The sequence below is a fragment of the Nicotiana attenuata genome, unplaced genomic scaffold (genome assembly GCF_001879085.1).
Source record: "Nicotiana attenuata strain UT unplaced genomic scaffold, NIATTr2, whole genome shotgun sequence".
Classification (NCBI taxonomy): domain Eukaryota; kingdom Viridiplantae; phylum Streptophyta; class Magnoliopsida; order Solanales; family Solanaceae; genus Nicotiana; species Nicotiana attenuata.
The window spans coordinates 22,242-34,341 of record NW_017675209.1 but is presented as its reverse complement, the minus strand read 5'-3'; the positions used below and the strand labels follow the sequence as shown (position 1 = coordinate 34,341).

Sequence of the window (12,100 nt, the reverse complement as noted above, 5' to 3'; positions counted from 1 at the left end):
AAATTATGAACCGTTTGATTTCTTAGAAACTAGACTTCAAGATCCAATACATATCCAAAATTTGAAATCAAACACTTTGAGAATTGTCTCAGATATTATTTTTAATCTAACTTTAAATTTCGACACGTCTGATAGTTTCATATTTGCACAGTTTCACCAAAAAAATTGTATCTTGGTGTAGAAACGTCGAAATTATGAACCATTTGACTTCATGGAAACTAGACTTCAAGATATGATACATATCCAAAATTTGAAATCAAACACTTTGAGAATCGTCCTAGATATTATTTTGAATCTAACTTTAAATTCCGACACGTTGATAGTTTCAGATTTGCACAGTTTCACCAAAAAAAGTTCTATCTTGGTATAGAAACGTCGAAATCATGAATCGTTTAATTTCATGGAAACTTGACTTACAAATCTATAACATCCAAAATGCAAGATTTAATACCTTAAGAATAGTTTCAGATAATAGTTCAAAATTAATATTAAATTCTGACACACTGACGGTTTCAGATTGGCACGACTTCACCCAAATTTTTGTATCTTGAGGTGGGGATGTTGAAATCACGAACCGCTTAATTTCATGGAAACTAAACTTCAAAATCTAAAATTTATCCAAAATGTAAAATTTAATGCCTTAAGGATAGTTTCAGATGATATCTCGAAATCGACTTTGGTTTCTGATATGTCGACAATCCCAAATTAGCGCGACTTCACCAAAACTTTTTGTATCTTGATGTGGAAGCCTCGAGATCGCAAGACCTTTTTTTTAATTGCCAAATTGAAATTCAAGAGCTTCATTCTCATCAAATATCTTGGGTTCAAGTCTCACTGAATTTGAAACGTCGTGAAGGCTTCACCAAAAAAACTTGAAGGTTTGGCGAACATGAAGGCATAGCGAATCCCCGGACTTCAATACAAATATTGTCATCATTTTAGTGAAGACACCATTTTACCATAGCAGCATGCCCCCTTTAAATCAAATGGGATACAAAGCTTAACAGACGAATAGTATCTCAGCTCGATTTTCAAGTGCTGATTGAATGGATTACATTCCATCGTACTTCATTCGAACAATGATTGGGGCACTATGTATCTTTTGAACTCATGCGACTGAACTCAGAATGAAACTCTAAGCTGCCTACGTACCTCGGTGAAGAGGATCAAGTCATACCGTAGTTCAGAACAGGTGATTTTTTTATTATTTTTATTTTTATTTTTTTTAAATGTCCTAACTTTTGTCTAGGCCGCCTCTTTCGAGGTTTTCAACCAAGCGGACTCTTTTTTTGTGGGCCGTACACAGTTTAGACTCATGTGGGCCAGGAGTGTAGGAACATGTAGTTTAGGCTCATGCGTCAAGGAGCGTTGCAACTTCAAGGATAATACTTCTTTAAGAATTTGCCATTGATAGGGCCGATTCTAATGACATCTGCATCTACTAGCTTGTAAGCCCCACTTGAGTAAGCTTCTTGTACGACATATAGACCATCCCATTTTGAAGTGAACTTCCCTACAGGTTTATGGGAAGTAATGATGGGTCTTCGTATGGCAAGGACTTGATCTCCTACTTGAAAGGATCTCGGGCGAGCTCTTTTATTGAAGGCACGAGACAGTCGAGCTTGATAACATAAAAGACTCTATTGAGCTTCCAACCTTTTCTCATCAAGAGCCTCCAACTCTGCTAATTGAAGTCGAACATTTTCTACATCAGTGATGCCTCTTGAATAGCTAATCGTAATGAAGGTATTTGACGCTCGAGTGGCAAGACGGCTTCAACTCCATAAACGAGTGCATAAGGGGTCGCTTGTGTTGGCGTGCGGTGAGTTGTCCTATATGCCCACAGAGCTTCCTCCATACGGTCATGCCAATCCCGTCTAGATTTGGAGACGACTTTCTTTAACAGGTTGCGTAGAGTCTTGTTGAATGCCTCGGCTAGACCATTGGCGGCAGCATTGTACATAGAAGAGTTACTTTGCTTGAAGCCAAAGAATTCATAAATCTTGTTCATTAACCTATTTTCAAATGGCTTGCCAATATAGGTTATTATGTAATGAGGAATTCCAAAGTGAAAGATTATGTTTACTCGGATGACACTTGCAACATTTTCCTTCTTTACCTCCTTAAGAGCAACAGCTTCAGCCCATTTTGAGAAGTAGTCAGTTGCAGCCAAGATGTATAGGTGCCCATCAGAGGACTTTGGCAGTGGTACAACAATATCCAATCTCCAAGCGTCAAATGGCCAGGATGCGACAGTCGGGTGCAACACTTCAGGAGGTTGATGAATAAAATTTGCATGGAATTGACAAGCCTTGCATCTTCGAGCATAGTCCAAGCAATCTGTTACCATCGTTGGCCAATAATATCCCATATGTTCTATATGGAAGTGGAGCTTTGGTCCAGATTGGTGTGACCCACATACCCCAGAATGTGCCTCTTGCAAAGCTTGGAGTGCTTCTTCTTCCCCTAAGCACTGCAAGAGTACTCCCTCGAATGACCTTCTGTATAGAGTATCTTTGTAGTAAAGGAAGAGAGGTGAACGACGACGGATTTCAGTCCTTCTCCTCGGATTTTCTGGAAGTATCCCATATCATAAGTAGTCGATAATGGGTTGTCGCCATTCTTCTTTCTCAACTTCAGAAACAGCGACAAGATGCTTGAGTTCATTTTCTTCACCTTCAGCCTCATTTGGTGGTGGTACTACCTATTTTTGGCAGACAGTAACTTGCGCTTGATCAGGCAGGGTTAACGATGAAGCTAGGGCAGCTAAAGCATCAGCCTTCTTATTTTCTTTCCTTGGCACATGCTGAATAGTCACATTACCGAGCCACCCTATTAATTTTTTAGCGTAATCATGATATGGGTGTAGTTCAGGTTTCTTGACTTCGTAACTACCTAGAAGCTGATTGACCACTAACTGAGAGTCACCAAAGACTTGCAATTGTAACCGCTTCATTTCGACAACCATTTCAAGCCCAAGTATTAGTGCTTGATACTCAGCAACGTTGTTAGAGCAGAGTTTTGTCAACGTAAAAGAGTAGGGCAGAACTTCACCTTGAGAAGTGACAAATACTACACCAGCACCAGCTACTCCGCGATGTGCAGCACCATCAAAGTACATCTTCTATGGAGGCTGAACTTCAATGACCATTGTGTCCTCATCAAGTAGTTCGTCAGTTAGCTCCCAATCATCGGGTATATGGTGATCTGCCAAGAAGTCCGCTAACGCTCGTCCTTTTATAGCCTTTTGAGGGATCTACACGATTTCAAATTGTTGAAACTAGAGGTATCACCTTGCTAATCGATCACTAAGGACGGGTTTTGACATCACGAACCTGATGGGATTTTGCTCTAGAAACCAAAAGAACGACATGAGCTTAAAAGTAGTGCTTCAACTTTTGGATTGAGAAGACTAGTGCCAAACATAAGTTTTCAATTGGCGAATAATTGAGCTCATTTGGTGTCATCATCTTGCTCAAGTAGTAAAGGGAGTTTTCTTTTCCTTCACTATTTTCTTGGGCCAACAGCGCTCCAACAGACCTTTTTTGTGCTGAAATGTATAGTATCAGCAACTTTCCAAGTATAGGGGCTGCCAAAACTAGAGGCTTCATCAAGTAGGATTTAATGCTCTCAAAGGTATTGCTACACGCTTGGTCCCATTTGAAAGGGACACCTTTCTTCATAAGGCGACTGAATGGTTGGCACCTCTCAGCTAGGTTTTGAGATGAATCTCCTAAGGTACACTAACGTTCCTAGCAGACTTTTCAATTCGTGAATATCCTGAGGCTCTGGCATTTTCAAAATGGCATCCACTTTGGCTTGATCAATTTCGATTCCTCTATGCCGGACAATGAAACCAAGGAACTTTCCAGAAGTAACTCCAAAGGCACATTTCAATGGAATCATCCTATGTTGGTACCTCCGGAGCAACTCGAACACCATTCTCAAGTCTTTCAAGTGGTCGCTCTTCTCTCTTAATTTTACCACTAAGTCGTCAACATAGCACTCGACATTCTTGTGGAGAAAATCATCAAAAATATTCTGCATAGCCTTTGGTAAGTAGCACCAGCATTCTTCAAGCCAAAAGGCATTACCTTGTAGCAATAAATGCCCTTGGGTGCAGTAAGCTCTTCATCTTTTGGCGTCGTGCAAATTTGGTTATAGCCCGATGAACCGTTCACAAATGACATTGTCTCGTACCCAATAGTAGCATCGATCATCAGCTCTAGAATAGGACGGGAGAATTCATCATTCGGGCACGCATTTTTGAGATCCCTGGAGTCAACGCACACTCGAATCTGGCCATTTTTCTTCCTTACAGGGACAATACTTGAAACCCATGTTGGGTATTTAACTTCACAAATAAAGACAGCTTCGATGAGTTTGTTAACTTCGGTTTCAATCAAGGGAACCAAGTCCGGCCTAAAGCGCCTTTGGGCTTGTTTAACAGGACGAGCACCATTCTTGACGGCAAGGTGATGGACAGCTACTTTCGGGTCCAAGCCGGGCATCTCTTTGTAGCTCCAAGCAAAGACATCCCTGAACTCCTTGAATAACTCAATATAAGTGCTTTCTTCATCAACTTCTAGTAAAGAACTTAGGTAGGTGGGTCTTGGTTCTTCATCGGTGCCAAGGTTAACTTCTATTAAGGCATCAATTGTCGTCTTCACTCCTTCTTCAAGTCAGGTGGAGCATCTTCCACATCTTGGTCACGTTCCTTAGTGTAGATGACAGTATATGGCTTTACCTTCATTACTTCTTAACATGAAACCACAAGTTTTGTTTGTCGCCTCATTCTAGAAGGAACCAAACTTTGGAAATCCTTAGAGATCTTCTGGATTTTGGGCGAAGCGGGTGTTCTTATGCTTTGAAAATTTCTCTGGACCTTGTTCGCCTTCTTTAATGGACCCAGTCTCTCAAATACGGAAGTCCTCACAGTTGATTTTCCAAGTCGATCAAAGATAGAAGGCTTGTTAGATGCGGCCGATTCATCTTCTACAGTGATATAATTGTTGCTCGCCCTTCTTATGGAGATGCGCACTGGTGACGGTTGCTTGTATCCCAAACCTTCGCGTGGTTGTCTCGTCACAGTTTTTGATGGTAGCTTCCCTAACTTTGATGGCTCATTACGATTGTATCCGGCTTTTGGAAATAGCCCGTAAGCATTAGGATCAAAACCTTCATCTGTTCGCTTTGTAGGGAATGCCACATTCTGCAGACGATTTTGGGCCACAAACCCTACAAGTGGCTTTGAAGACAACTTTACTGCCTAAATTCATTTTACCGAAAGAGTTAACTTTTTTAGCATGTTAGTTTGGAGATTAGATGATTCACCTTCATCTTTCTTCCTTTTAGGGACATATCGGAGCACAGGACTTACTTTCTTGCCATAAGATGCAATATTCCCTCTATAAGATTTATTCGTGTTGGGTTGTACCTCCTCAGTAACAGCTTTGGCTTCACCAGTAGTCACCTCTTCTCTTTTAGTTGTGGGCTCGTTATTCTTGATTTTCATGCTATCATCAGCTTTTAGCTCCTTCACAATGCGGTTCTTCAAGTAGAACTTTGCATCAGCGAAGTGTGACTCAGCCTCGGTGAATGGATCATCATCAGCAACTATCTTCTTCTCGACTTCACCCTTGTAGTATTTTAAACGTTGATGGTAAGTAGATGGAACTACTTTATTCTCATGTATCCAAGCCCTTCCAAGCAAGATATTGTATGAAGTCTTTGCATCGATCACATGTAGCCATGCACTTGATTGCATATCTTCAATGGTGATTTCCAGCCTGATCGCGCCTATGGCTCTTTGCCCCCTTGGTTGAATCCTTGGATCATCACACGACTTTCTGAGAGTTCGTTCATGGGAATACCAAGTTTTTTCACAGTGCGAAGGCAAAATATTCACTGAGGATCCTCCATCAACCAAAATTCGATTTACCCTTTCATCACGCATATTGCCAACCAGGTACAATGGGAGATTATGAAGAGTGTCACCTAGCAGAAGATCGTCATTTGTGAACGTGACTTTTTCCTCACAAGCATTAACTTCTTGAGGAGTGGACTCGATGAGCTTTTCCGAAGATGGTGCCAACAGTAGGTCATCACTCTTTTCTTCCCCTTTGTCAGTATGGAAACAAGAGGCATCAATGCCCTCATGGGAAATCTTCATGCGGAACCAACTTGGTAAGAACTCCTCCAAGGTCACTAGATGTCGTGGCTTTTGAGGATGGTGCACCTCCACCTTTGCTTTCTTCAAATACTTAACTGGATTCCATCTGCTTGGTATTTTTACCACCATTCTCCTTGTTGGTTGTTCTATTGATTCTTTTCGTGGGCTCCTTTTGTGGCGCCTACGGCAACTCACCAATGTCCAACCTTCATCATCATCATGGTGGTCTACTTCGACTTTGTTATTCTCCAGTAATTATTCATCTTTGATTTCTTTTAAACTGCATAACTCATCTAGACGGAATGAGCCGAAGGTGATAGAGACTTGGTTTGCTCTTGCTTTATCATCTTCAAGCACGATCTTCTTTTCACGGGCCAAGTCCATAACTTTGTCCTTGAAGACAAAGCACTTCTCCAGAGGGTGGCTTACAAGTCGGTGATATTTGCAGTAATTTGGGTCATTCATTTTCCTAGTTTCATTTTGTCGCTTCATCTCCGGAAGCTTAATAAGATTTAACTAGAGGAGTTCTTCAAAAATGGTTGGCACATCAGAATCTAGAAATGGGTACTCCTTCTCTTGCATTTCTTTTAGAGTCAAATTTCCACTTGGCTTATCTTGAAAATAAGTGGATTTCGTACTCTGCTTCTTGCTCACCTTCGTTGTGAACTTCACAGGTGATGTGTTGACATTCATAGCTTCTTTGTTTTTAGATTTGGGTACAAACTTGATCCATTCCCTGACTTCTTGCTTGTTGTTTCCTTTGCGAGGTTCATAGATAGGCAACCTTTCGTTTCCAGCGGAGGCCATGCTAAACTCCATGTCATGGGCACGAGTCGCAAGTTCTTCAAATGTGCCAGGCTTGATACTTTGCAAGATGTAGCGTAGTCCCCAATGCAGGCCTTGGATGCACATCTCTATGCCCGAAGCTTCACAGAGCTTATCTTTGCAGTTGAGGCTTGCATTCCTCCAACGATTGATAAAGTCGATAACTGGTTTACCCTTTTGTCGACGAGTATTTGTAAGTTCCATCATATTCACAGTACGTCTCGTGCTATAAAAGCGCTTGAGGAATTCTTGCTCTAGTTGATCCCAGCTATCAACAGATCCAGCCTCGAGGTCCGTGTACCAATCAAAAGCATTTCCTTTTAATGAGCGGACAAACTACTTGACGAGGTAATCTCCATAAGTCCCAGCATTGTTTCATGTCTCAACGAAGTTCGCCACATGTTGCTTTGGATTGCCTTTGCCATTAAACTGTTGAAATTTTGGAGGTTGATAGCCAGCGGGCATCTTCAACATATCGATCCTTGAAGTGTACGGCTTTGCGTAGGTAAAAGAGGACTTGGAAGCGACTTCATAATTGTTTTTATTAGTCCCTTCAATGAACTCCTTTAGTTGATTTATTGGAATCATCCCTTCCGAAGAGACTGGAATTTCCTCAGTGGATGCAACTTGTCATGGGGGAGGATCAATCTCTCGAACTTCTAGGAGTTTGCCAGGTGCATGGTGGATTCTTCTTCCATCAAGATTCTCACCCTGTCTGTTAGCTTGTCAATTCTAGCATCTTGATTTTGCATGCATTTGATCAAGCCAACGATTGCTTCCGTCAAGTTTGCCAACTGCTCATCCACAGATGAAGTGTTTGTCACCATGTTTGCATGATTGTTGTGGACGATGGAGAGTAGCATGGATTGTCACATAGATTGATCCTTGATTGGCTCATGCTATGTGGTGTAAGTGGGGAGGATCCACTACTTGAAGCATCATTATCTTCCTTCACAACAGAGTTCTTGGATCCGAAGAGGTCAAGCAGAGCAAGAGTTTTCTTGATCTTTTCAGCAACATCGCTTCCTCCTTCGGGTGCGTTTGTGGTCGATCTTGCTCCTTTTGAGGATGAAGATCCGAAAACAAGGGTAGATGTGGACGGCACTTGGGGTGCTTGTTGTCCTAATAGCTTGCTTTGCTCCTCATAACTGGTCCAAAGCTTCCAAAGGTAACTTCGAGTATGTTTTCCACATCAGCATAGAACATGGAATTAGCAGCCTTGGTGGAAGTTGAACTGGAGTTGATTTTCTTTGAAGCTATTTCGATGTTCTTTAACTTTGGTGATTGAAAAGTTGAGGTGAGAGGTAGAGATTGTCCCACTGGGCGTGCCAGTATTTGTAGACAATAAATTTGCGTCGAGAAAATAAAATCAAGACTGAAAAATATCGCAACAATCGTAGTATTTGATTTTGAATATTTGAGTGTTACAATCTCTATGAATTCTATGATTCTTCTTTCCAATAATAAATAAATTCAAGGGCCTTTGAGCTTGATCTTGAATATGTAGTTGTTGCCACGAACGATGATCTTGTTCTTGAGCTTGAGCTTGATTGCTTAGACTTGAACTCGATTTAGCATTCGTTCTTGAACTTGATTGCTTGAACTTGATCGCTTGAAGCTTGAAACTTGTGGAGGAATTTGCAACGTTTGATCCACGAGCTCTTTCTTGCTTCTTGTTATAACTTCTGGTATCTTTCTAGGTTATGAAGACCCCTATTTATAGTGGTGGAAGGGAGGAGTTATGATAAGAACAAACTCTTTCCGACCAATCAAATTGAAGTGTGACATGGCCGCATTTGATTGGCCAGAACATGTCACCTGCACACGTGGCGTGATCTCATTGGCCTTTTAATTTGGCTTGACATGCCTTGTCATTTTGATACATGGCACAATCCTATTGGCTCTTTCGTTTGACTTGGCGTGCCACGTCATTTGACCATGGCACCAAATTGGGCCTCTAGGAAGATGACATCTTGGGCTTAATAAAATGGACTCATCACTTTAGCCCAATTAAATGGGCTAGTCCAATGAATTAAGACTTAATTATTTAATTCATATATGTTGGACCTATATAATTAATTTATTTATATATTAGCCCATAATATTTATTTGGATCAATATATCTTGAATTTAAAATATAGTCCAAATTATTTTATGGACTTAATTCAAGTAAAATTTATATGCCTACAATAACATCGGTATTTTATTATTAGCCCATAGTAAGTGTCGGAGTCGACCCCTTGTCACTACTCCTTCGAGGTTAGACTGGATACTTACTGGGTACGCGTTGATTTACGTACTCATACTACACTTGCTGCACATTTTGTGCAGGTACATATATGTCTAGTGGTCTTGTGGGCGCTGAGGCTCGACTATTGCGAGGACTTACCGTGAGCTGAATTTTCATGTTACGATCCGTAGCCTGCAGAGTCTCCATCAGATTTATTTATATTCCCCTGTCGAATTTGTATTCCAGACAGATGTTGTATTTTATTTTATTTCCTAGATGATGCTCATGCACTTGTGACACCGGGTTATGGGGGTGCTTATGGGTTGTCCTTTATTGTAGTTGTGAAAACATTTTCAATAACCCTATAAGTTTTACTTTTCATGATAGAATTGACGAAAATTATGATTTCCAAAATACTAAAGCGAGTAATTAAGCTAATTATTTTTTGTTGGCTTGTCTGACGGCGGTGTTAGGCACCATCACGACCTTTAATTGATTTTGGGTCGTGCAGCTTGGTATCAGAGAGTTAGGTTCACTTAGGTCTCACGAGTCATGAGCAATTCTAGTAGAGTCTTGCGGATCGGTACGGAGACGTCTCTACTTATCTTCGAGAGGCTACAAGGCTGTTAGGAGCACTTCCCTTCTTGATTCCTCTTCGTGCGATTTGATTCCTTTGAGGCTTATGCCTTTATTTCTTTCCTATTCAATCTACACGACGTGAAGCGCTTATTATCAAATTGGGAATCGAGGAATTTTAATGTACTACCGATGTGGTGCAGGATGTTTCTTCCTGCGTAATTGATTGAGTTATTGTCGCCGCCTTGCGGAAGGATGTTCTGTCGTTCAGCTTAGTATCAGTATTGCCTATGGTTTTGAAGCGGAGCACTGATTGTTATGATGATTCGTGCATTGCTATTGCGTGGTGTTGGTGTAATGGTAGGGTGCTTATTTATGGATTGCGGCAGGGATGACTTGAAAGGAGGATTTCTCAATTCACGGCTTAAAGGTTCAGCATCTAAATTCCGGTGGAGGAAAGGCAATCAGACTATGGATGTTCAGACCTTGGTTGATGAAATGACGAGACTAAGTATTCTCGAGAGTGGTGGAATTTTCATCAGTGATATGGTGTCATTGTCCTTGTTGAATGCATCATGTTCGCCGGTGTTATGGTCTTCTTCAATTCGCCTTTGGGGCAGGGTATTATGAAATGGTGCCAGGGAAGTGGCTGTCAGAGATCGCGGTGTGTAGTGGTTCAAAATCGAATCGGTGTTCCTAATGTTGGTGGCTCGAGAAAGATAATCTTCAAAGAGGTTTAGAGTTAGTAGCAATCTATTGGTTCAAGTGCTACAAAGATGGATTTCGATTTAAGGCAACAACTGGGCAGTGAAGGATAAGGAAGGACATGTGGGAGGTGTCTTGCGGTGGTTAGATTTCTAGAAGGCTAGGTGTAAGAAGTAGAAGTCGAGTAGTGGCTTAAAGGAGAGGGTTTGACCAAAGTGGGAGAGTGGCAGAGTAGCTTATGGGTTTTGTGGTAGGATGGACACACACCTAGGGGGAAGTTTAAGGTAATTTGGGAATCGTAACGGACAGTAACTAGGTCCACGGACTTAATATGGAATGTTGGATACTATACTAGGGGAGATTGGATACGATAGAAAGGAGTTTGCTTGATATGTATAGGAATGAAACATGACTTCGGGATTGAATGTATTATCGCACTTTTAGCTGATGTCAATGGGGAGTGAACAGACTTGCACAATTGGTGAATGAGCACGGGCTCAAGAGGTTTACTGGTTTCGTAGTGATTGTACCCAGTGCAGCGTCATTGGAAGATGTCGGCATGGAATTTCTACATGTGGGTTATCTCCTATGAGCAGTCTAGTGGCTGCGTAGTGTTGATGAAGATTCTACGAATAATTTTACTGGATATCCAGTAAGAGGTCGAATATGTGAATGTGGCTAGTGATTCAGAATGTTCATTAAATGTTTAACAGGAAGATTTCGAGGAATTTGGCGGGTCGATTATGCGAGATCATGTCAAAGAGGAAAAAGGAATCTTGGTGGGTTCCAGGGTTATGTAATCATAGCTTCAAGCTAAGTGAGAGAGCCCTACCGTCTACGATTAGATTGTGTGGTTGTCTACTTGTGAGTTTTTTGGTTATCGGCATGTTGGTGGGTTATTACGACTAAGGAAAGAAAAAATCAGTGGTAATTTGAGCAAAGGATTTGAGGAATGTGTGTTATATTTGGCCTTATCAATTCATGTTCAGGCTTTGGAAAGACTTAGAGCTTATGCTTCGTGTAGATGTGATGTACAAGGAAGGTAATTCAGCCGGGTGCTTCTTTGAGAAGGTGTTCATGTGCTAGTAGAGCCTTAAAATTAATTATATTCGGGACCAAGTCGGAGTGGGTGACTCTCAACAACAGTCCTAGTGGATTCAAAATTTAAGTGTGGTGCCTAAGGATTTCGAGTCTGTGGTGTGGTTAAGTATCGAGCTGTTGTAGTGGATTATGAAAGAGACTTGGGGTGTTCTATATTATCGTCGGTATGCAGTGCAACATTGGAGGAATGGGAGAAAATAACTTCGGATTCGCAGAGGGATTATCAGAATAGGTGTACCAGCTGAAGATGCGAATGTGCACACAAGGAGGGTATGAGATAGTTCACGGGTTTTGAGACAACGTGGTCTCGTAAAATGGGGTCACTCAGGACGAGTGCGGATTGAGTTTGTTATATTTTGAATGGAGCTATTATTATTTCAAAGGCAAGTTCAGAGTGAATTAGAAGAAGCTGGTTCGATTAGCGATGGTTGAATCGGCATGATGGTGGCAATAATTAGTTCCTTCAGTGTGTTAGGTTATACAGGTGATTT

General features: G+C 41.3%; 1 protein-coding gene across 1 annotated transcript; it reads right to left on the bottom strand.

The window, feature by feature from the left end:
* Window positions 1-3,124: 3,124 nt before the first annotated feature.
* Window positions 3,125-4,511, bottom strand: LOC109219802. The gene is made up of 3 exons (XM_019384275.1): window positions 4,413-4,511; window positions 4,095-4,298; window positions 3,125-3,256 (listed from the first exon to the last, which is right to left on the bottom strand). The coding sequence occupies exons 1-3, from the start codon at window positions 4,509-4,511 to the stop codon at window positions 3,125-3,127; spliced, it is 435 nt and encodes a 144-aa protein (XP_019239820.1).
* Window positions 4,512-12,100: the final 7,589 nt, after the last annotated feature.

Excerpts from the sequence above, each read along its gene's own strand:
- LOC109219802 (XM_019384275.1), bottom strand. The coding sequence starts at position 4,511 with ATGCCCGGCTTGGACCCGAAAGTAGCTGTCCATCACCTTGCCGTCAAG. Across the intron at positions 4,299-4,412 it reads GGCGCTTTAGGCCGGACTTG|ATTCGAGTGTGCGTTGACTC; the intron begins GTTCCCTTGATT and ends AAAAATGGCCAG. Across the intron at positions 3,257-4,094 it reads AGGGCATTTATTGCTACAAG|ATCCCTCAAAAGGCTATAAA; the intron begins GTAATGCCTTTT and ends GAAATCGTGTAG.